At 34.6% G+C, this 25,008-nt stretch overlaps 1 protein-coding gene across 8 annotated transcripts in view; it reads left to right on the top strand.

The window, feature by feature from the left end:
* CNOT6L (CCR4-NOT transcription complex subunit 6 like) overlaps nt 1–25,008 on the top strand; it is a 103,360-nt gene that overhangs the window by 47,556 nt on the left and 30,796 nt on the right. For all 8 annotated transcript variants that reach the window (XM_009206889.3, XM_009206890.4, XM_003898721.5 and 5 more), the window contains exons 4-6: nt 121–206; nt 13,496–13,585; nt 21,803–21,871. In XM_009206889.3, the coding sequence (XP_009205153.1) occupies nt 121–206; nt 13,496–13,585; nt 21,803–21,871 (245 nt within the window). The remainder of the gene's footprint in view (nt 1–120; nt 207–13,495; nt 13,586–21,802; nt 21,872–25,008) is intronic.

The raw sequence follows: 25,008 nt of genomic DNA, 5'->3' as shown, positions 1-25,008 counted from the left end.
ATAGAGATGTGCCTTGAATATAAACAATCACTTATAGTATGTTAGAAGGAGCATTAATGGCAAATACAGATGTTAATAAAACTTAGTATATTAAACAATTTTTTTTTTTTTTTTAAACAGGGAATTGCTTTTAAATAACAATCTGTTACGGGTTTTGCCTTATGAACTTGGTCGGCTCTTCCAGCTACAAACTCTAGGTTTGAAAGGTAAGTCACTTTTAAACAGTTTTCAGGTATTCTGATCCTTTGAAAGAGCATTTTGGTCTTTAAAAAGGTTAAGTTTTAGTATGATTTTGAGAATGTGACTACGTGTACTTTCTCTTGAAAGAAAAGTAGTTCTTTATGTATCAAATTGAACTTGAAGATTTCAATATGTGCCATCATTTTAACAAACTTGTAAGGGGAAAATTTTTTGGTTTTTATATCTTACCTTTAATTTTCTGTAAAACTGAAATTTCTTAGAAGAGATAATTTAAATTAACACTTAAAAAAAAAAAAAAGTGAATGCTAGGCCGGGTGTGATGGCTCATGCCTGTAATCCCAACACTTTGGGAGGCCGAGGCGGGCGGATCATCTGAGGTCGGGAATTTGAGACCAGCCTGACCAACATGGAGAAACCTACTAAAGTCTCTACTAAAAATACAAAATTAGCCGGGTGTAGTGGTGCATGCCTGTAATCCCAGCTACTTGGGAGTCAGGAAAATCACTTGAACCCAGGAGGCGGAGGTTGCGGGGAGCCAAGATCGCGCCATTGCGTTCCAGCCTGGGCAACAAGAGCAAAACTTTGTCTCAAAAAAAAAAAAAAAAGGAATTACTTTACATAATAATAGTCTAAACCTCAGCCAGAATGCCTCATGTTTAGCTTTTGACTAAATAAAATAGCATTGATGTGATTATAGGAGAGAAAACGTTATAATAGTAAAATTAGCTATACCTGTTAAGTAAATTATTCTAAGTAACGTGTGTTAGTCCAAAATACATACTTCTCTGACTATCTTTCTCAGTCAATTTGGGATGAAAGGCACACTGAATTCATAGAAACATTGAAATTTGTATAGTTTTCTCTTTGGCATAGCATATGAGAGTTTATGAATTAATAGGACCAAGTACAAATATTCTGTATTAAACATTTTCTCCTGTGCTCATGAGGAATAAACATCAGTCAAAGCCTTGTAAAGTATACACTTTCATAGATTTTATTTTCCTTCTTAAAAGACTATTTTAGTTTCCATGATAATGTTCTGCCTGCATTTGCTTATGTCATATAATGGATCATTAAGAATGAAGTTTGAATAAGAATAGAAAGAATGATGATATTATTGGTTGAAATATCATATGACAATTAGGTTTCCTTATTCAGTTTCATAAATTAGACAATTATATGAATGGTTTGAATCTTGTGTTTATAGTTTCTCTGTAAGATTTTATTGATTTTTTAAAATCACATATAAAGTAGAGAGGGAGAATACTTATATCTAAAATATTTCCTGAGGATTGAGGATTAACCCAAGGCATTTGAAATTGTACTGTTGAGACATTTCGCCTCATTTTCTTTATGCTCAATCTCATTATATAGTTGAGATAGCCATTCAGCTAGAGTTGGAGTAGGGGCAAGTCTATTCCTCACTAGTAGCTATTTTCTTCTTCCTGATATTGATAGAAAGCATATCAATGACAAATGAATAATTTACTTTTTTTTTTTTTTGAGATGGAGTTTCACTTTGTTGCTCAGGCTGGAGTGCAATGGCACGATCTCGGCTCACCGCAACCTCCACCTCCCCGCAACCTCTGTCTCCCACGTTCAAATGATTCTCCTGCCCCAGCCTCCCAAGTAACTGGGATTACAGGCATGCGCCACCATGCCCGGCTAATTTTTTGTGTTTTTTAGTAGAGACGGGGCTTTCTCCATGTTGGTCAGGCTGATCTCCAACTCCCGACCTCAGGTGGTCCGCCCACCTCGGTCTCCCAAAGTGCTGGGATTACAGGCGTGAGCCACCACGCCAGGCAAGTAATTTGCTGTTGAATCCAGTGGACTTACCCTTTGTATTAGAAACATTCCTGAAAAAGCAACTGTTAGTATTTCTTACTCTTTCATGACTCTGTTTCATATTATCTCAAGTACAAGCATGTTTCCAGAAAATTTGTACTAAGTATCAACTGAATGAGTAATTTTGAATATTATCTTCTTAGTCCTTCATTCAGTTTTTCTAGTTGAAATGATAGTTTTCCAAACAATTGTCTTTGACTGGCCTTCGATTCTAGTGGCCTTTTGTCTACTGATTTACATTCTTTGAAATCTATCAAGTCAGACACCAGCTCTGCTTCACCAACTGTAACTTAGCTTTGTTTATGCCTGTGGATAAATTCTTTTTTATTAAATTTCAATTTGTTATATGGTAAGTACCTATACATAGCGCTTTTCTAAACTTCTTTGAGAGTCTATTTAGTTTTTTGTCAGTGCCACTTTCCAAGATGATCCAGAAAGCCAGATCTCTTCCTTTAAAAAAGTTTAAGATGGTAATAGCAAGAGTAGCTTTTGAAGCAATTGAAGGGATACAGTGTTGCTAATGAATGGTAGTTTTATATTCTTAGGAAGGTAAAATTTGAAATAATTTCAAAGTCAGACTTACCATATTATGGCACTTTATGTCAAAAAAAATGGAATGGAACATTTGAAATAGCACTGTGATATGGTTAAAAGAAACAATGAGAATGAACTGCTTCTGAGACATTTTGTCTTGAAACTGGAAGATTTTTTTTTTCTCTATTTCCTTTTCTTCTTTTGAAACTCAGATACTGAAATTTTAGTAATGATTTGGGTCATGCTGGCTCAACAAGCTAATTTTTAGAAATTTTATTTTGAGATTTGAGGAGAGTGTGGAGAGTAGGTTATTTGAGGAATTAGGATAAGAAGGCCAATTTTAAAACTATAGACACAGACATGGCCAATCTAGTAAGTTGGAAGTGTTCTGTGAAGTCACTTAGAAAAATAAAAATGTATTAATTTTATGAAGAAAAGGCATAAGTAAAAGCAATTCTCATAGTTATTGTAAAAGAATTTAGAATTCATGTCCTAAGGTGTAAGGCAATACTTTATCCTACATGTGGGCCAACAAGTTGTCCTTGAGCAATAAAAATTGATGTCCCAGGTCATAAAAATATGTAGGACCTCACTAATTTTGAAAATTTCTAGCTTTCTTCCAAGAATTATTTGGTCCGTTTATGGACCATGTCAGTGGAAGACTTACTTTGTAAATCTGTTTTATTCTTGAAGTATAATATAAAAGAGTAATTAACATACATTTTAAAGAAAATAATTAAATGAATAGCTGTTCTCCTATTAGCCAATATTTTAAATACCTTTTTTAAAAAAATGCACTAGGAAAATATAATTGTCATTTATATAGGAGACAAAATACTTATTTTATTTATTGTGTTGTATGTGAGCTTCTAAAAATCAATAAGAAAAAGAACAGTCTAGTAGAGAACATATTAATAGTTCATACCAGATGATATACAAAGAGGTCTAAAATTGGACCTGATCAGCCTTATGCATAATAATAGTACAAATTGAAATTATATTCAATTATCATTTTTCACCTATCAGATTGGGAGAATTTGAAAAATTTGACAAAATAGCCCTGTTGGTGAGATTATGGGGAAATAGCCACAATCATACCTTGTCATTATAGATACCCTATACCTTTTATGTTTCCTGCGTTTTCTTTCACGATTACGTCTTTCTCCCAGATGTTACTACTATCCTGAATTTAGGTATTGGGGTTGTGTATGCATCTGTTAAAGGTGTTTTAACCTTTTTATGAATGGAATCCTACTGAATGTAATTTTCCATGACTTGTTTTGTTTTTTTTTGTTTTGTTTTGTTTTTGTTGTTTTTTTTTTTGAGATGGAGTCTCACTCTGTTGCCCAGGCTAGAGTGCAGTGGTGTGACCTCGGCTCACTACAAGCTCCGCCTCCCGGTTTCACACCGTTCTCCTGCCTCAGCCTCCTGAGTAGCTGAGACAACAGGCACCTGTCACCACACCCGGCTAATTTTTTTGTATTTTTAGTAGAGAGGGAGTTTCACCATGTTAACCAGGATGGTCTCGATCTCCTGACCTCATGATCCACCCGTCTCAGCCTCCCAAAGTGCTGGGATTACAGGCGTGAGCCACCGCACCCAGCCTATGACTTGGTTTTTATTCAGCATTATGTTTTTATGATTCAGCCATGTTGATGCGTACATCTAATGACAATTCATTGTTTTACTGCTGTATTGTATTCTGATATGTGAATATACTATAATTCATTCATTCTGCTGTAGATATTTAGGTTGCTTCCATTTTTCTTTTTGGCTACTATCAGCAGTACAGCCATGAACATTCTCATACATGTCTTCTGATATACTTCATAGGAGTGGAATTGGGATGTAGAGATCTGTACATCCTTAGGTTTTTTAGGCAATGCCATAATGTTTTACAAAGTAGTTGTACTGAAAGATACTACTTAAAATTAATACAGTTTTCATTTTCAGTCTTTTCTCCAATACTTGATATTGTCAGATTTTTAAGTTTTGCCAGTTATTGAGTATGAAATAGTTTCTAACTGTACTCTTAATTGACATTTTTCTAATTGCTGATAAGATTTTGCATTTTTTCATGTGTCTGTTGGCCATTATATTTCTTTGAAATTACTAATGATGTTTTTGCCTATTTTCTATTCGATGGTTTCTTACTGAATTGGGGGAGTTCTTTTTTCTATTTTGCATTATAAGTGTCTTCTCCCACTCCATGGCTTTTCCTTTTGTTTTCTTGTATCTTTTTAATGAATGGATTTCTAATATATATATATATATATATATTAGACAGAGTCTCGCTCTGTTACCCAGGCTGGGGTGCAGTGGCACAATCTCGGCCACTGCAACCTCTACCCCCTGGGTTCAAGCGATTCTCCTACCTCAGCTTCCCAAGTAGCTGGGATTTACAGGCATGCATCACTATGCCTGGCTAATTTTTGTATTTTTAGTAGAGACGGGGTTTCACCATGCTGGCCAGGCTAGTCTCGAACTCCTAACCTCAGGTGATCCTCCCACCTCAGCCTCCCAAAGTGCTGGGATTACAGGTGTGAGCCACCATGCCCGGCCAGATCTGGTATTTTTAATGTAGTTGAGTTTTGAAATCTTTTCTCTTGTTTTTAGTACATTTGTGTCTTGTTAATAACAGAAATCTTACCCTTCCTAAATCAGAAATATATTTTCTTGTATCATCTTTTAAAAGTTTTGAGGTTTTGCTCTTTGCAGTTAATTCTTTAATTCATTTGTAATTGATTTTTTTTTGGGGGGGCGGGGGACAAAGTCTCACTCTGTTGCCCGGGCTGGAGTACAATGGTGCGATCTCTGCTCACTACAACCTCTGCCTCCTGGGTTCAAGCAATTCTCCTGCCTCATCCTCCTGAGAAGCTGGGATTACAGGCTCCCGCCACCACGCCCAGCTAGTTTTTGTATTTTTAGTAGAGACGGGGTTTCACCATCTTGGTCAGGCTGGTCTCGAACTCCTGACCTTAGGTGATCTACCTGCCTCAGCCTCCCAAAGTGTTGGAATTACAGATGTGAGCCACCGTGCGTGGCTCTTGTAATTGATTTTTAAATATAGTATTGAGGGGTCTAATTTAGGGAGGAATTTAATTTTGTTTTTTTCCCCTTGAGTAACCAGTTGTCTTGACATCATTAGTGAATAGTTTTTCCTTTTCTCATTGACCAGTAAAGTCACTTTTCTTATATATTAACTATGTCTAGGTCTATTTTGGGAATTTCTATTTCTTTCCAGTAGTCAATTTGTCTAACCTTGTCCCAATTAGCATATTATCTTACTTATTATGGCTTTATATTAAAACTTGGTATTTGGTTTTGAAAGTCCCCTCACATTTTTCTTTAGCAGTGTCTTGACAATTTGGGCACCATGGCTCTTCCTCATACATAAGAAACAGCTTGTTAAGTTTCATGAAAAACTCTGTTTGAACTCTGGAATTGCATTGACTGTCTGGATCAATTTAGGAAGAATTGACATCTTAATTGTATTGAATCATCCTATTCATGAATTTGGGCTCTTTGTCCATTTATTTAATATCTTCTAGTAAAATTTTATAGCTTTCTACACCAATCAAGTACATCTGTTAAACTTATTTCTAGGTACTTTATACTTTTTTTGTTTTTATTGTAAACCACAACTGTCTTTTTTACTTTTTTTTTTTTTGGCGACGGAGTTTCACTCTGTTACCCAGGCTGGAGTGCAGTGGCGCAGTCTTGGCTCACTGCAACCACTGCCTCCCGGGTTCAAACGATTCTCCCGCCTCAGCTTCCTGAGTAGCTGGGATTATAGGCTCCTGCCACTACACCCAGGTAATTTTTGTGTTTTTACTAGAGACAGAGTTTCACCATGTTGGCCAGACTGGTCTCACATTCCTGACGTCAAGTGATCTATCCTCCATTGCCTACCAAAGTGCTGGGATTACAGGTATGAGCCACCGTACCTGGCCAACTGTTTTATTTTTTAAGGTTTTTCTTTCTCTTTTTTTCTTTTCTCGCCCATTTCCTATTTGCTGTTGGACATAGAAATACAATTGGTTTTCTATTTGTTTTAAAATTAATCTTATAGTAAGCCTTCTTGGCTAAAATCTCATTCTTCTAAAAACTTACCTGCAAATTTTTTGGAGTTTTACATTCAGTAATCATTTCATCTGAAATAATGCTTTGTTTGTTTTTTTTTTTTTTTCCAATTCTTACATATTTAATTTCTTTTTTCTTATTTTAATGCACTGACTCTAGGATAATTCATATGATGTTGAGTAGAAGCATTAATACTGGGCGTACTTCTGTTGTTTCCAGTTTTAAAGGGAATGCTTCAGTATATGTTGGTGGCGACTATGCATTGTTTGGTTCTGGAAGTTGAGATAAATGTGTACCTATACTGGATTGTACTTTCAAATATAAGCATTTAAGGCTACCGCTTTGCCTGTTTGGCTACTTTTTTGTTGCATACACTGTTTTGATAGGAAGTGTTACATTACTGTTTTGGTCTAAGTATTTTTAATATGGGTTATAATATCTTTCTTGACTTGTCGGTTGTTTAAAATATTATTTAAAATTTCCATGTATCTGATTTTAAATTTAGTTATTTTTATTGTTAGCTTTAAAACTTAATTGCATTATAGGCTAATGAACCAGTTCTGTGACATTTGTTGATTCTTGCCCTATAGCATAGTATATGATTGGTTTTTGTAAATGTTTAACCTGTATCTGAAAAGAATTTTTTTTCTCTACTTTCTCTAGAGTACAGGATTCTTTAATCGTCTTGGGCACAGGATTTATTTATTTGTCCATTATTTCAGTTTGTTAGTTGTATTTCTCAGATTTCCTATGTCTTTAGAAATTTTTGACTGTTGGCTTTTTCAGTATTTTTGTTAAAATTTCCATTAAAATGAAATTGTTTATTATGTACTTCAGTCAGTTTTTGCTTTACATATCTTGGGTTTATTTTATTAAGTAGTACCCACTTAATACTATTATAATCTTATGATGATAATGTCTTTTGGTGAATTGAACCCAATACTAGGTACTGAGCTTCTTTCTTATTAGGATTTTGTCTTATAGTCTGTATTTCTAATATAGCTATGCCAATTTTCTTTTCGTTAATGTTTGTCTAGTATATCTTATCCATTTACTTTCAACCTTTTGTGTGCTTACATTTAGGTATAGCTCTTATAAGTAGTATATAGCTGGACTTTGTTTTTAATCCATTCTACTCTTTGTTTTTAATGTGGGTTCAGACCAGTTGCCTCACGTAAAATTATTGATATTTTTGTTATTGCTGTCCTACCTTTTGATTCCACTGTGTGTAATTTTTTTCTGCTTCCTTGCCCTTCTAAAAGTAGGGTTTCTTTTCCATATTTTTCTTTCTGTTTACTTTCTCTTTGTTTGAAATTGCTCTGTTCTGTTTCTAGACTCCTTGTGTTCATTCTTGAGATGGTACCTTGAATATAGTTTTTAAAAGATTAATTTTAAAGTAACTTTAAAAATTGACCTGCTATTTATATATAGTGAAATTCTTACCTCTTTAGTAAGAATTGGTGTCTAGTTCAGTGAATGTTGACAGACATGTAGTTGCATAACCAGCACCACAGTCAAGAACAGTTCCATCACTCTCCAAAATTCATTTATGCCTACTGAAGTCAATGCCTTCTTCTCTCAGCCCTTGACAACTACTTTTCCAGAATGTCATATATTGGAAAATACAGTATGTCGCCTTTTAAGTCTGGATTCTTTGGTTTAGCATAACGTGTTTGAGGTTCATTCATGTTGTGTGTATAAAACCTGTGGCACATCCATATAATGGAATATTACTTAACAGTAGAAATGAAGGAAAATATGCTTTTTTGAAATTTTATAGTTTTGGATTTTACCTTTAGGTTGATGGTTTGTTTTAATTTTTATGTATGGCACAAAGTTTATTCTTTTGCGTATACATACCTAGTTATTGTAGTATTATTTGTTGAAAAGATTATACTTTCTACAGGGAATTTTCCTTGCAACTTTGTCAAAATTAAGTTGTCCAAATATGTGTGGATCTACTGCTAAACACACTATTCTGTCCCATTGTTCTGTGCTAATACCAAAATGTTTAATTGTAGCTCTGTGATCAGCTATGATACAGGGATTATGAGTTTCCAAACTTTGTTCATAGTTTTCAAAGTTGCATTGATATTTGTAGATGCTTTGCATTTTCATATACATTTTAGAATGAACTTATGATTTGTGCAAAATATGCTGCTGGAATTTGTCAGGGGATTATGTTGAATATACAGATCAGTTTGCGGATAATCAATACCTTAATCTTGAGACTTAATATTGAGTCGTTCACTCCAGTATAGCTCTTCATTTACACAGATCTTTGCTTTAGTTTCTTATAAAGTTTTGCAGTTTTCAGGGTATAGATCTTGTAAATATTTTGCTAGATTTATATCTACTTACTTGATTTTTTATGCTATTGCAAATGGTACTGCTTTTTAAATTTTCAGTTATTCATTGTATAGAATTAAATACAATTGATTTTTAGTTGTATTGGCCTTATCTCTTGTGAAGTTTGTAAATTTACTTTTTCTTGGAGCTTTTTACCAACTCTTGATCTGTGAACACAGAGTTTCATTTCTTCCTTTCTGATACATATTTTTAATTTCATTTTTCTTGCTTTATCACATTGGCTAGGACCTCTAGTACTATATTGACTAGAAGTGACAATGGTGCATATCCTTACCTTGTTCTTGATTTTAGGGAAAATGCATTATCTTTCACCATTAATATTAACTGTAGGTTTCTGGTAGATATCCTTTCAGGATAAATAATCTTTCCTTCTGGCTGGGTGCAGTGGCTCATGCCTGTAATCCCAGCACTTTGGAAGGCCAAGGTGGGTGGATCACAAGGTCAGGAGATTGAGACCATCCTGGCTAACATGATGAAACCCTGTCTCTACTAAATAGTAAATACAAAAATAAAAAAAAAGTTAGCCAGACGTGGTGGCGGGCACCTGTAGTCCCAGCTACTCGGGAGACTGAGGCAGGAGGATGGCATGAACTCAGGAGGCAGAGCTTGCAGTGAGCCTAGATTGCGCCACTGCACTCCAGTCTGGGAGACAGAGCAAGACTCCATCTCATTAAAAGAAAAAAAAAAAAAATTTCTTTCCTTTTACTGTCTTTATGGCTATCCCTTCATTGTTAATATTTATAATTTGTGTCTTTTCATTCTGTCAAAGAGAAGTTTATCAATTTTATTGCCTCTTTTTTAGAGTGTGCCACCTTTTGAATTTGGCAATTTTAAAAAAAAATTTTATTGATTTCTGCTCTTAGTTTCGCCTGCTTTGGGTTTCATTTGTTCTTACCATTGAATTTAGAACTTTTTGTTTCTAATGTCAGCATTTCAAGCTGTAAGTTTCCCTCTAAAAAATGATTTTTCCTTATCCTACAAATGTTGATAATGTCATGTTTTCATTTTAACTCAAAACATTTAATTATACTTTTATTTTTTGAGACCGGGTCTCAGTCTGTCACGCAGGCTAGAGTGCAGTGGTCTTATCATAGCTCACTGTAGCCTCTAACTCCTGCACCCAAGCAATCCTGTTCAGCCTCGTGAGTAGCTGAGACTATAGGTGCACACCACCATGCCCAGCTAAATAAATTTTTTTTTTTTGTAGAGATGGGGTCTCACCATGTTGCCCAGGCCGGTCTTGAACTCTTGGTCTCATGGAGTTCTCCCACTTTGGCCTCCCAAAGCACTTGGATTACAGGTGTGAAACACCATGCCCAGACCAATTAAAACGTTAAAAAAATCTCCTTGTGACATCCTTTTTGGCTCATGGATTATTTAGAAGTGTGATGTTTAATTTCAGAATATTTGGGAACTTTCTGGGTATTTGTCTGTTGGTATCTAGTTTTATTTTGTTCGACCATGACTGTATGTTTTGTATGATTTTATTTCCTTTTTAATCTGTTACAGTTTGTTTTCTGGCCCAGAATATGGTCTCACTTGGTGAATGTTCATGTGCACTTGGAAAGAATGCTTATTTTCGGTTTGTGAGTGGAGTATTGTGTAAATAATAGGCCAAGTTGGTTGATAGTGTTCTGTTCTTCATCCTTACTAATTTTTTTGTGTGCTTTTTTCTGTCAATAACCATAGGAGTGTTTGAAGTCTCAATTACAATTCGTGTAACTCTTTGCAGATATTATTTTATTGTATTCTAGCTCCTGTAGTCGCTGTTGACACTTGTCATTCTCCTGTTTATTCTTTTGATAGGATTGGTTCTTTCAACAAATCTCGTTGTTTTGTTTTTTGTTTTTTGTTTTCTTTTTTTGAGGTGGAGTCTCACTCTGTCGCCCAGGCTGGAGTGCAGTGATGCAATCTCGGCTTACTGCAAGCTCTGCCTCCTGGGTTCATACCACTTTCCTGCCTCAGCCTCCTGAGTAGCTGGGACTACAGGCGCCTGCCACCATGCCCGGCTAATTTTTTGTGTTTTTAGTAGAGATGGGGTTTCACTGTGTTAGCCAGGTTGGTTTCGATCTCCTGACCTCATGATCCGCCCGCCTCAGCCTCCCAAAGTGCTGGGATTACAGGCGTGCGCCACCGCGCCCAGCCACAGCCCATCTCGTTTTAAAGTCTTCTGTTTGTCATTTTCTAGTTTGCACGATAATCTATTTTTAAATGAAATCCTTTCATAAACTTCTGTGTATATATTGTGCATCCTGTATCAGTTCATTTATTTAAAAAACTGGTTTTTGAAAATTTGCAGCCTTTCCTCTTCAGATACTGCCTTTTCTCACTTCTCTCTGTAATCTCTCTTTCTGGCTAGGAGTTAACTGTTTACTGTTTGCTGCAGGTGTTGATGCAGTGGTAAGGTGTGGAGGGAGAGGAAGTGCCCTATAGTCCTGTAATTGGGTCTGCTTTAGTGAGCCAGAGTTGACTATTCTCCTACTTGATGTTAAAGGCTAGAGAGGGCATTTTTCTTACTCTTGGTCTGTTAAGCTTTGGGAAAACTTAGATTCTGGTAAAATAGTTTCCTTTGAATATAGTACTTATTAAGGAGAACATTACTTTCTCCTGTCCCCTTTTGGAAGAATGAGGAGATTTTTGTCCAGTCTTTATAGTGAGAGCCTGGTAAGACTCCTGGAAGTAAAATTTAGGAAAGTGTGGGAATGCCCTAAGACTAGGCTGGAGTTTTTAACTCTCAAGCTAATCTACATGGAGCCTCCAGCAATTTGTCAGTTACAGTTTAAAGTGTTCTAGTTCTAGCTGTGGACTTCTGCTGCCAGTAAGTTGTGATTCTCTATATTTGCTTTTTTGTGTTTGGGACAGCAGTTTGTCCTATAACCTCAATTGTGAGGACAGGAATGACAGCTTTTAAAATCTTTATATGTTGGATCAGAACTTAAGTCTTGTTCTTCTTTCTAGAACTCCAATTTCATATCTTATTCTAACTTCCATATCTTTTCCTGTCTTATGTTTTCTATCTTTGTGACTCTTAGTGATGCATTTTGGATAATGTTCTTTGAATCTGTTTTTCTTGATGACTGATTTTCTTTTCAGCTGTGTCTAATCTACTGCCTAACTCATTCATCAAGAGTACTTGGAGTTATAATTACATTCAGTAAAATATCCACATATGTAAAATCCAGCTTCACTAATTTTGACAAAGGTATACACCTTAATAGCCAGCACCTAAATCAAGATGTGGAGTATTTCCATCACCCTAGGAAGTTCCCTTTTCCCACTTGCAAGTCAATTAGGAACTACCAACCAGACTTCCAAAGTATTCATACCATTTACCAGTAATTGAATTGAAGTAGAAGAGTTCAAGGTATTCTGCATTCTTTGTAACATTTGGTTGGTCATTAAAAAAATTTGTTTAGGCCAGACACAGTGGCTCATGCCTGTAATTCCAGCTCTTTGGGAGGCCAAGGCGGGCGGATCAATTGAGGCCAGGAATTCAAGAGCAGCCTGGCCAACATGATGAAACCCTGTCTCTACTAAAAATACAAAAACTAGTGGCGTGATGGTGGGCGCTTGTAGTCCCCAGCTGCCTGGGAGGCTGAGGCATGAGAATCCCTTGAACCTGGAAGCTGGAGGTTGCAGTGAGCCCAGATTGTGCCAGTGCACTCCAGCCTGGGCAACAGAGTGAGACTGTCTCAAAAAAATTTGTAGCTGTGCTGGTGGGTATGTGTTGCATTGAAGGTTTGATTGATTTGTTATTAACAGAACCTTCAGTTTTGGAAGTTCTGTGGTTTTTATTCAAATTTGAATGCTAGACTGTTGTTGCTTGCTTGTCTTAATGAATACCTCCTTTATTTCTTAAGGGACTATAGTCTGTTACCAATAGTGTGTTCTTTGATATATGATGAATCTGTACTCTTGGTACTCACACGTTCCTAATTACTGTTATAACAAAATTGTTCTCTTGTCACATGTCACTAACATATCTTGGTAACACATTTTCTTCTTACTTGAAATATATTTGTTTTTCCTATATGTGATATAAATATTCTAAGAAGACCCCTTCTTCTTTAAGATATCACTCATTCTTTCTTCTATAGGGCTGTCTTTGAGTTTGTCTGTGGTCTTAAAAGATAAATGCAGGTTTTCGAAGATTTACATAGAACCTATAGGATTACTTCAAGGTGCCAGGTTGTGATATTACTTCAGAACTAAGATTAATATATATGCTTTTATGTATCTGTGTATATATGTTTTGGACAAGCCCAAATTTTAGAGTTTAAAGATTTTGAAGTTTTTCTTTATGACTGTGAATATTTATTTACACATGTATTTTTAAAATGTATATAATAGATTAAATACAGTAGAATTCAATTTAAGAAATTAGTATTTTATTTTGTAGTATACATTTCTGTCTTGCCTTGCAGTTATGTTTTATAGGTTTTATTTTTGTCTTCTGCTTTAGGCAATCCTTTATCACAGGATATTCTCAACTTATACCAGGACCCAGATGGAACCCGAAAGCTACTGAACTTCATGCTTGACAATCTCGCAGGTAACTGTTAGTGACAGAGCTGTAAAATAAATTCTACAGATATTATTAACCAGCTAATATATCATATGTTGCTCAAGAGCATCTGACTTTTTTATAATTGCTTGTGGGTTTGGAGTTCCTTCCATTATGTATCCTATGTTAGTGGAACATTCTTCTTTTCGTATACTGAATGTTTCCTATTTACCAAGCAATATGTTAGATTAGTTGCATTATTTTGTTTAAGAACCTAGGACATAGGAACTTTAACTCACAGTTTAGAGATGTAAATTTTGTGATTCAGAGACTAATTTATTTATACATAGCTAATCAGTGCCAGAGCTGTGAATCTAAGATTATCTTGCTCTTAATCACAAAGATACACAGTTTATTAGTTGTTTGAATTTGGTGCAAATTACTTGGAACTCTCACATGTTACACATTTTTAATGAATGAAGTGACTAGTTTGATTCACCACACATTTGTGGAAATTTTGCAACCAGGTTTTAAATTAAGAACACCAGATTTATTTAAATACAATTTAAAGTCGTTGTATTCCAAATGGAAATTTTCTTCTGTAAGAAGACCACGCTGGACGTGGTGGCTCAGCACTTTGTGTGGCCAAGGAAGGCGGATCACCTGAGGTCAGGAGTTGGAGACCAACCTGGCCAACATGGTGAAACCATGGTGAAACGTCTCTACTAAAAATACAAAAATTAGCCAGGCGTGGTGGTGTGTACCTGTAACTCAAGCTACTCCGGAGGCTGAGACAGGAGAATCGCTTGAACCGGGGAAGCAGAGGCTGCAGTGAGCTGAGATCACGCCACTGCACTCCAGCCTTGGTGACAGAGCGAGACTCTGTCTCAAAATATATATATATTAAAAACAAAAAAAGAAGACTATTAGGTATTTGATTTAAAACTGTTGTGTGGTTTTTTTGGTTTTTGTGTTTTTTTTTTTTTTTTTTTTTTTTGCTTAAGCTCTGAAAATATGGGTAAAAGTATGGAGATACTACTGTATACAAATATTTTTCTTAGCATGATGTCTTTCTATAAAATACAGAATTCTGAAACAGCTAGAGAAATCGTAAGTTCCAGCATAGTGGCCACCATCACATGTTCGCTATATTCTTTTAAAATTCTCTTCATCGTAAGACGCCCTTCTTCCCCACTCCTTCACATAAAGTAAGGTTTATAATATGGTAAAACTAAATATTATCTGAAAAGTTTATGGCTAAAAAGACTAAAAGTTCATCAGTACAAATGAGCAAATTTATTATAGAAGCCTTCTTAGTAAATAATTAGGAATATGTGACAATTTAAGCTGTATACATAGCATACGTATGCTGTTTCTAACTTACTTTAAAATTAAATATCTTGGCCGGGCTTGGTGGCTCACGTCTGTAATCCCAGCACTTTGGGAGGCCAAGGTGGGCGGATCACAAGGTCAGGAGATCGAGACCATCCTGCCTTACACGGTGAAACCCCATCTCTACTAAAAATACAAAAAAGCAGCCGGGTGTGGTGGTACGTGCCCGTAGTCCCAGCCAATCGGGAGGCTGAGGCAGGAGAATCGCTTGAACCTGGGAGGTGAAGGTTGCAGTGAGCCGAGATCGCGCCACTGCACTCCAGCCTGGGTGACAGAGTGAGACTCTGTCTCAAAAAAAAAAACAAAACAAACAAAAAAAAAAACTCTTCTTTCTGTAGATGTAGCCAGTCAATCCAGCCATATGTGTGTGCTGTGTGTGTGTCATTTGTAAGGAGTTCTTGTATGTTTTAGATGTAAGCCTTTTGTTGGTAATATGTTGCAAATATCTGCTCCCATGCTATTATTAACTTTTTCATTCTCTTAATTTGTTTTTTGACATACAGAAAAATTTTAATGTACTCCCGTCCAATTTGTTGATATTTTCTGTTACAGTACTGCTTTTATCCTTTTTAAGAATTTTTTCATACCATAGGATCATGAATATATTCTCCTATGACATTATCTAGAAACCGTTTTTTTTTTTTGTTTTTTTACTTCTAATGTTTAGAATTAGGTTTTATGACTTTTCCATATGTATTTTATATTAACTCTGAGCCTTTTATTGATTAGGTTGTCCTTTCACTATTGTTTTTTAATGTCATCTTTGTCATAAATCAGGTGTCAAGGTATGTGTAGGTCTGTTTCTGGATTCTTTATTCTCTTCCATGCATCTTTATAGCAATGTAACAGTGTTTAATTATGGACAGCTTTATAAAAAGTCTTGAGATCCAGTAAAGTGATCCAGTAGAGTAAGTCTTTCCCCTTGACCTATTGTGAAGAATCTTGGCTAGTTCTGGCCTCTGTGTTCTTTTATCTTGTATTTTAATTAAAATTTTTAGAATGAGGTTTTAAAATCTCTCCCCTCTCCAAAATGTAGAGATTTTATTTGGGATTATATTGAATCTATATAGATGGCTTTGGAAATAATTGATATGTTTACAACAGTGGATCCTTGTATTTGTTATGCTTTTTATAATTTCTCTCAATATTGAGTTTTAGGTTTCTGTGTAGTGGGCTTGCCCATACTGTATTACATTTATTCTAAATATTAACTTCTTAATTCTCTTAAAAATAATCATTTTAAAGATATGTCTTACTCTCTTAATGGTTGTTACTGATTAATGGAATACAATTGAGTTTTGTATATTTTTTGGTATTTGATCATCTTCCTAAACAGTTACTAAATGCCTTGCTAAAGAACATATTCAGCCACTTTGCTAAATAGTTTTTAATGCTAATGCATTTTTAATTTTAATGTATACAATTATGTCATTTGCAAGTAATGAGAGTTGTGTTACTCCATTTCTAATCCTTTTAATTTTCTTGCCAACCTACACTTATTGCACTAGTTAGCTAAAAGTGGTGATAATGGGCATCCTTGTCTAATTTCATAATTTTTGATTAAGTGTCATATTCACTGTAGTTTTTATATAGATAAACATCAGATGAAGGAAGTTTTTTTCTATTCCTAATTTGCTAGGCAAGTTTTTTTTTTTTAAATATGACTAGATTTTGAATTTTATCAAATGCTTCTTTATTAAGATGAGTAGATTATTTTTATTCTTTAATATGGTAATTATATTGATGGTTTTTTTTGTATGTTATACCACCTTTGGTATTCCTAGAATAAAGCCAACAAGGTTATGATAAATTATTATCCTTTTATACCTTAGATTCAGTTTGCTAATATTTTATTTAGGGTTTGTTTGTTTATTTATTTATTTATTTATTTTTATGAGACAGAGTTACGCTCTGTCGTCCAGGCTGGAGTGCAGTGGCGCAATCTCAACTCACTGCAATCTCCACCTGCCAGGTTCAAGTGCTTCTCCTGCCTCAGCCTCCTGAGTAGCTGGGATTACAGGCACACCACCACCACGCCTAGCTGATTTTTATATTTTTAGTAGAAACAGGGTTTCGTCATGTTGGCCAGGCTGGTCGAACTCCTGACCTTGAGCAGTCTGCCTGCCTTGGCTTCCCAAAGTGTTCGGGTTACAGGTGTGAGCCAGCATGCTCAGCCTATATAGGATTTTTTGCATCTGTGTTTATGCATAAGATTGGTCAGTACTTCTTTTCCTTCAATGTCCTTGTCAACTTGTGATATTGAAGTTATACTGGCTTTGAAAATTTGTTTAAGTACTCCCTTATTTTCTGTTGTTTGGAAGAATTTGTTTAAGGTTGATTTTTTTTTTTTTCTTTCTGGGTTTTTTTTTTTTTCTGGTAGGAAATTTTACATTACTGATTTAATTTCTTTAATAACTATAGTACTATTCTGATTTCCATTTCTCTTTCTATGAGTTTCTGAAAGTTGTGTTTTCTGGAAATTAGCCCATTTTATCTAAATCTTCAAATTTATGAGCCGTAAGTTGTTCAGAATATTTTATGATGTCTTAGTATCCGTAGGTTGTATAGTGATGTCTTTTTTGCATTTCGGATATTAGTTTATGCAAAGTCTTGCCCAGGCATTTATTAATATTTTCTTTGAAAAGAAGAACCAACTTTTAGCTTCATTGGTCTTCTTTATTGTATGTTTTCAATATTATTAATTTATTTATCTCTTCCTTTCTTCTGGTTTCATTTGCTATTCTTTTTCTAGCTTAAGGTACACATGCCTTAATTTCCAGTCTTTTTTTCCTCAAATATTTTTATATATTTATTTATGTATAAATATTCCTCTAAAGTGGCTTTTAGGTGTATCTCACAAGCTTTAGTTTGTATTATTTTCATTATCATTCAGTTCAGCATGTTTTCTAATAGCCTTTATTTCTTCCTTGGCCTGTGAGTCATTTAGAAACTTGTTTCTTTATTTTCAGAGTTCTTCTAGTTTTCTTTGTCTTAGGTTCCTAGCTTAATTCCATGGTGATTAGAGAACATATCCTGATTAATTTAAATTTTAAAAATATGTTATTTATTACCTCTGCAGATGATTAATTTTTGTAATTAAGTACACACTTGAAAATAATGTCTCTTCTCATTAGATGCAGTATCCTATATATTAGTTTGTTTGTTAATTATATTGTTTGAATGTGTTAGATGTACTCAATGATTACTTTGGTTTTGTTCATTACCAATAAATCCATGTCAAAATGGTACGTTTGTCTGTCTTCTTGTAGTTATTTCAGCCTTTCTATTACATATACTTAGGGTATATTTTCATGTGTTTTATATTCATAGCTATTCAACTTTCTGTCTTGCTGCACATTTACTTTACTGATTCCTTGTTCTTTCCTTTTTTGATGTTCCATTTCTATTTTCCTTGATGTTTAGAATTTCCTTAGCTCACTGCAGCCTCCAACTCCTGGGCTGAAGTGATCCTTCTATCTCAGCCTCCCAAGTAGCTAGGGACTACAGGCCCATGTCACCATGTCTAGCTAATTTTTTAAAATTTTTGTAGAGATGGTATCTCACTGTGTTGGCCAAGTTGGTCTTGAACTCCTGGCCTCAAGTGATCCTCCCATCTCAGCCTTCCAAGGTGCTGGGATTATACGTGTAAGCCACTGCATCCCGCCCCCATTTAGCTATTTTTTGAGGGCAGGTCTGCTAGCAACGGAAGTGTTTTCCTTCGTCTGTTAACATCTTTATTTCCCCTTGATTTCTGAAGGATACTTTTTCTGGATACAGAATTTCCAGTTGACAGTTCTTTTCTTTCAGTCCTTGAAAAATATTGTACCACTTCCTTAGGCTTTCATGGTTTCTTAAAAGAAATCTAGTGTCATTTGAGTTGGTGTCCTATAGGTAATACGCTATTTCTATATGATGTTTTTAAGGTTCTTTCTTTAGTTTTCAGAAGTTTAGTTATGATCTGTCTTGGCATGGATTTCTTTGGGCTCTTCATATTTGAATTTGCTCACCTTCTTAAATTTGTTAGGTGTAAGTATTTCACATAAATTTGGAAATTTTCACCTGTTCTCTCTGAGAATACTTTTTTAGCTTCACATCCTTTCTCCTGTCCTTCTGTAACTCTGGTAATACAAATCTAGATTTTTAAAAAATTATGGTTCCACAGGTTTTTTCAGGCCCTGTTCATTTGTTTCAGTCAGTTTTCTTTTTGTTTTTCAGACTAAGTTGTCCTGATTCATTCTCAAGTTCACTGATTTTTATCTTTTGGCATCTGTTATTGTGCCTTTCCAATGAGTTTTAAAATTTTGGTTATTGTATTTTTCAGTTGGATTATATCTATTTGATACTTTTAAAATAATAATTTCTCTATTTGCTGGATTTTTCTATTCTTTTCAAGAATATTTGTAATTACTTGTTCAAGCAGTTTTATGATGGCTCTTCTAAAATCTGTCAGGTAATTTCAACATCTGATTGAGCTCAGTGTTGGTGTCTGTTGGTCTTTTAACACTTAAGTTGTGATTTTCCTGGTTCTTGGTGTGACCAGTGATTTTTATTTGTACCCTGAATATTTTGGATATTATGTTAGGAGACTTCTGATGCTTTTTAAATCTCTGATTTCAGCAGGCAGTTACCCTGTTTAGGTTTAGCATGTAGATTTGGTTGTCTCTTCAGGTTCAGCTGACACCTGCACTGCCGGCAGATCAGGCCTAGTGCTGCCAGTCAATGTTAGGTGTGGGGAGGAAGGATGGCTCTCTTGAGCTCTGTTGAAGATTGAGTCACCAATATATTTATTTATTTTATGTGATAGTAGCCCATATAACTCTTTATTTCTTTGTTTTGTCATATCATTGGCCATGTAGTTTCATCTTTAAAAAAACCTGATTTTAAATGCTTGTCTCATATGAATATATTATCCTTTTGTAAAAAAAGTTAAAATTCCTGTTATGATTAAAATTTCTTTTAATCATTACTTTTAATCACAGTCCCTTCCATGCAGGTAATCACACTTGTAAGTTGGGTGTATATCCTTTTACTTTCTGGTGAGCATTTACATACAAAAATTATACCAGCAGAAATTTTATACTATTACTTTTAATGTGTGGTTTAAACATTTTTAAATAAAATATATCACATTTTATTATTCTGGTTTTTTTTTCCTACTTCTTTTTACTCAACAGTATTCCATGGGTATGTTTCCACTTGAACACATATTTATCTTTTTTCTTTTTAAACTATAGCATAGTCTTTCTTAAAATTTAGGATATTATTTAGCCATTTACTATTGTTTTTGTTAATATAAACAATGGTGTAATGGATATCTTTTTGAATGCTGCTTAAAGAAGATAGGGCTGATCCCAGGACATAGAATTTTGCTCTGTCATAGGGACATGGATGTTTTAAATTTTAAAAGATGCCAGTTTATTCTCAAGATAGCTGTACTAATTTATATTCCTACCAGCTGTACATGCTGTTTGTCGCCATCACCAGTCCTGGATGTTATTGCACTTAAAAATTTTGCATGAACTTGGGTAACAAATATGCTATCTCATCTTTTTAATTTTCCTGGTTAGTAGTGAGATAGAGTATTCGCTCATATTATGTTTTTGGCTCTTTGGATATTGCTGATTACTGTGCATTATACTTAAACTGCTACATAGTCATACACTAGTTAAGATTTGGAAGCACTAGAATGTTGATATTATATTACCTGTTTTATTCTAGAAGTTTCTGGATTTCTGAATTTTTAAGCAAGCCAACTTAGGTAGATTTTGCTGATAAGGATCCCAATAGCTAGAAATTTTTTTGTTTACTTTTTCTGTTTCTATATTAGATTTTTCATTTTTGAGACACTTGCTGTGATTCTATGGCACTCACATAGCCAGAAGATTGTTTTCTGGGATTCAGTATGTTGAACAAGCTGGATGATTTGTCTATTACCTTATAACCTTCTTTTCTTTCCTAGGAAGATATGGAATATATGAAATGGTGTTCATTCTACTCTGTGAAGAGTATGGCTGCTAAAACACAGTACTATATAGGTAGACTTTCAGAACACCAAAACTGTTAGTAAAGTGACAGTTTTAAATATCTGGGCTACTTTGGTTTTGACCAAAGTGGCTAGATAAAGATGGAGAGTTTTTTGTTTTAAAGCAATACATTTCTCAGCCATTACTACCATGGGCAAATCTGCAAACTTGAATCAAGTTGTCCTGTAATTTGAAAGATTTTGAAAGGAAAAGAAAAGGGGGTAGTTAAATCTTAACTCATCTGGTAGTTAGGTAGCATTTGGTTCCATAGTATTGATAACCATATCTGAGCAATTAGTGTTTAACAAGTGCCTTCCTTTTTTCTGCATAATGTAGTTCTATCCTTATCTCTTGTTTTGTGTTGACATTATAAAAGAGAGAGAGTATAATCAGGAAATGAAGGCCGCACTAGAAAATTCACTAACTTTAATACATTCATAGGTACTTTTTTCTATTTTAAAGATGTTTGACTCTTTTAATTCATCAGGGTTGGAATTTCAGATGGCTTTGATTTCCCACAAGGCTAAGTCAATACACTTTACATATATAATTAAAGACCTAAGATTTTATGTAGGGTTTTAAATAGGCACTTTTCGTAAATACCATGTAAGTGAAAATGCCATTAATGAGTTTCCTAATGTTATTTTCTTGTATTAGTTCTGTGTTCTCTGCATAGCTTTTCTTAAATTTCCTTTGGCTACTAAATCTTCATTAAATTTCAGCATTAGATTAAGCCAGTTTGCAGGCCGTTACAGCAGAATGGAAAACAGAGGTGGTTTTGACATTATAAACACGTCAGAATTCAGAAACACGTGAAATTAACCTATATTTACAAAAATTTTTTTTCCAGTTCATCCAGAGCAGCTTCCTCCGAGGCCATGGATTACATTAAAAGAACGAGACCAAATTCTGCCATCAGGTAAATAGTTTTTCTCATTCTTCCTTTTTTCCCAGAAATACTTAAAATGTTATTTGGGCTTCATGATCTGTAATAAATAAGACTTCATTTTTACCTCTCATGGGTAGATGCGTTTAAAAATACTGATGAATAAACTTTTAAAAAGTCCACATTAAGATAGACCTGTCAATAAGTGTCTTATATGTTTCACAGTAATGCAGCCCTTGGTTTTAAAATTATTTCTATAATACAGCTTTCCACATGGCATCTTCACAGAGAGTATTGGGTGATGTAAGAAAAATGAATAACAATGGTTTTTCTTGTGAAAAATTTTAAACTACTGAGAAGTACTTGATCTTTCTTGAGAGGTAGATAACATTTATGGAAGAATAACGTAGACTGGGCATATATTTACTGTATTGGCAACAAAGTATAATACCAGCCCAGGGGTGTAGAAATAATACATGGTATTTGAGCAATATAGGTATATAATCTAGCATTTCTAGAACTGAAGTAATGTAGAAAACATAAGCATTTATCTTTTTGCAGGGACCGATAATGGTTTGACGTTTATAAATTCTTCTTCATATTTGGTATTTTAGGCTTGGGAATTCTACTTAAAATAAGTTATGAATTACTGTTTTTCCAAATGTCTTTTTTTTTTAATCACAAAAGTAATAATTTTCATGATATCTAATTTCATTTTAAAATTAAATGAAAATTGCAAGCGTTTCAGTATGAAGATTAAACCAGTTACAGAATAGTACTACATTAATAAATTTTGGCTGGGCACTGTGGCTCATGCCTGTAATCCCAGCACAATGGGAGGCCAAGGCGGGCAGATCACTTGAGGCCAGGAGTTCAAGATTAGTTTGGCCAACATGGTGAAACCCTGTCTCTACTAAAAACGCAAAAATTAGCCAGGTCGTGGTAGTGCACTCCTGTAATCCCAGTTTCTCAGGAGGCTGAGGCATGAGAATCGCTTGAACCTGGGATGCTGAGTTCACATACAGTGAGCCAAGATTGTGCCATCGCACTCTAGCCTAGGAGACAGAGCAAGACCCTGTCTCAAAAAAACAAGATAATTAATTGTTAAAGGGTAAATCACAATTAGACTTTATATATTTTTTGAGCAATGTAAAGGCCTTTTGTTGGTGAGTTTTGGGCTTTTTTAAGTTAAGAGAATTCAGAACAAGTCTTTTTTTAAGTATTTGGAAATGTGGGATATATAGCCTCTTCATGGTTCTATTTGCATTTTAATAACACTACAAAATATTATAATATGCAGTACATTTTTGTGTCTTTCAGAGGTAATAATTTTAAAACCACCACACTCTAGAGCTGCAATATCAGCTTGTTTTAAGAGGCACTGTGTCAATGTTATGAATAACATTTTTACTATAAGGTTGCATATTGGTGGTTTAAGTGAAAGGAGTACCTAATGTTTTCTACAAAACTTAAAGCTAGATAGATTTATTTTATAGTTGGCCTTTCCTGGTGTATAATTAATTATTCCCTTCTGATGTTAAAAACACCATTTTCTAATTCTTTTGAATATAAGTGAACATAATCTTGAAGAAAAGATTTTCTAATATTGCATAGCTACATTTCCATTAAGAAAAGGAACAATAGAAACAAATTTTCATTAATTGCTGAATTCTCAAAGTAATCTGTTCTTGAGTTTTCTTCATTGAAAAAGTAGTGTGGACTTTTCTTTTGAGGTATGGTGCTTCCCTGAGTAGGAGCTGAGTGCTAAAAAAAAGTTACTGTTAAAAATGCATTTTACTTCTGATGCATAGAGGGATGTATATAATACCTTGTGGTGGCTAAGGGTGATTTATTGCTAAAAAAAAATAATAATAATGATAAACTATATGGGAATCAAGCCTAGATAATGAAAAAGGTCCCAAATAGAAACAGAGTATGAGAGATGAGTGATAATAACACTTAGGTAGTTTTTACTTCTGTTTAAAAATTGCTGGTTCATTCTCAGGCACTGGCAGGGATATAAAGAGTTTTGGCTATATTATAAAAATTGCAATCTCTGATCTTTTTAATGAAATCTCATTTTACAAAGTCTTAGGAAAAAACTGAATGAAGCAAATGGCAGTCTACCTCTTTCACCTTACTTCCAAATGACATTTCAAATCCTGAGAAGCATAGTAAGGTAAATTCAGGGTGCTTACTTCACAGTGTAGTGGTTTGGAAATGATGCTGGGTCATTTCCAAGATAAATACTCAGAAAATACAAGTCAACTCAAATTGAAATTTTGCTCCCAGTACACAAAATGGTCACCAGTCAGACCCTCAGGGGACTGAACTGAGTTTCTCTTAATACTTTTTCCATCATCTGAAACAGAACCAACTTCAATCAAGTGTCACTTCACTTTGAATTCCTCATGTCTTATTTAAATAAGTGATTCTCACCCATGTCTGTTCATTATAATCACCTGGGATGCTGGGATGCTTTTTAAAAATACGAATAGCTAGACTCTTAATATTCCAACTTAATTAGTCTGGAGTCAGATCCTTACTTCAGCATTTTTCTTTTAAAGATCTACAAAGTGATTCTACTAGGCAGCCAAGATGGAGAATTACTGATAAAAATCAGGGCTTTTGAGACTTTAACATGCAATTGCATATGAATTACCTGAGGATTTTGTTGAACTGCACATCCTGTCCAAAAGAGGTGTTTATGGGGCCACAGATGCTGTATTTCTAAATTCCCAGGTGATTGATTACTGATGCTGCTGGTCTTCACAGCACACTTAGCAAGTATGCACACAAGTAGCAAGGATGCAAACCATCTTCTCCTATTAGTTTGCTCACAGTCTTTTTATAGTTAAAGGACATTTAAAAATGAGCATTTTATTTCAGAAACGCACCTTTGATTGACAAAAAGGATTCTCTTACAACTAAATTTTGTTAGTCCATACTCTTCTGCCTCAAAGTAATGATAGCAGTAGGAGGCCCCAAAAAAATGCTAACTATAGATATTTTGTTAATAAGAAGTAATGAGATTAGAGCTCTTTAATTAAAATGCAACTACAGTTTAATTTTGTCCCACTCATTTAAAGAAGCTTTCTTCAGCACGTTATAAGCAAAAAATTAGCAGATTTAAAATTTTAAATTTTTATTAAATTTCCTCAAAACTCTCA

This window comes from Papio anubis, chromosome 3 (genome assembly GCF_008728515.1).
Source record: "Papio anubis isolate 15944 chromosome 3, Panubis1.0, whole genome shotgun sequence".
NCBI lineage: Eukaryota > Metazoa > Chordata > Mammalia > Primates > Cercopithecidae > Papio > Papio anubis.
Note: the sequence above shows the minus strand (reverse complement) of the source record. Positions and strands in the feature narration are given on the sequence as shown.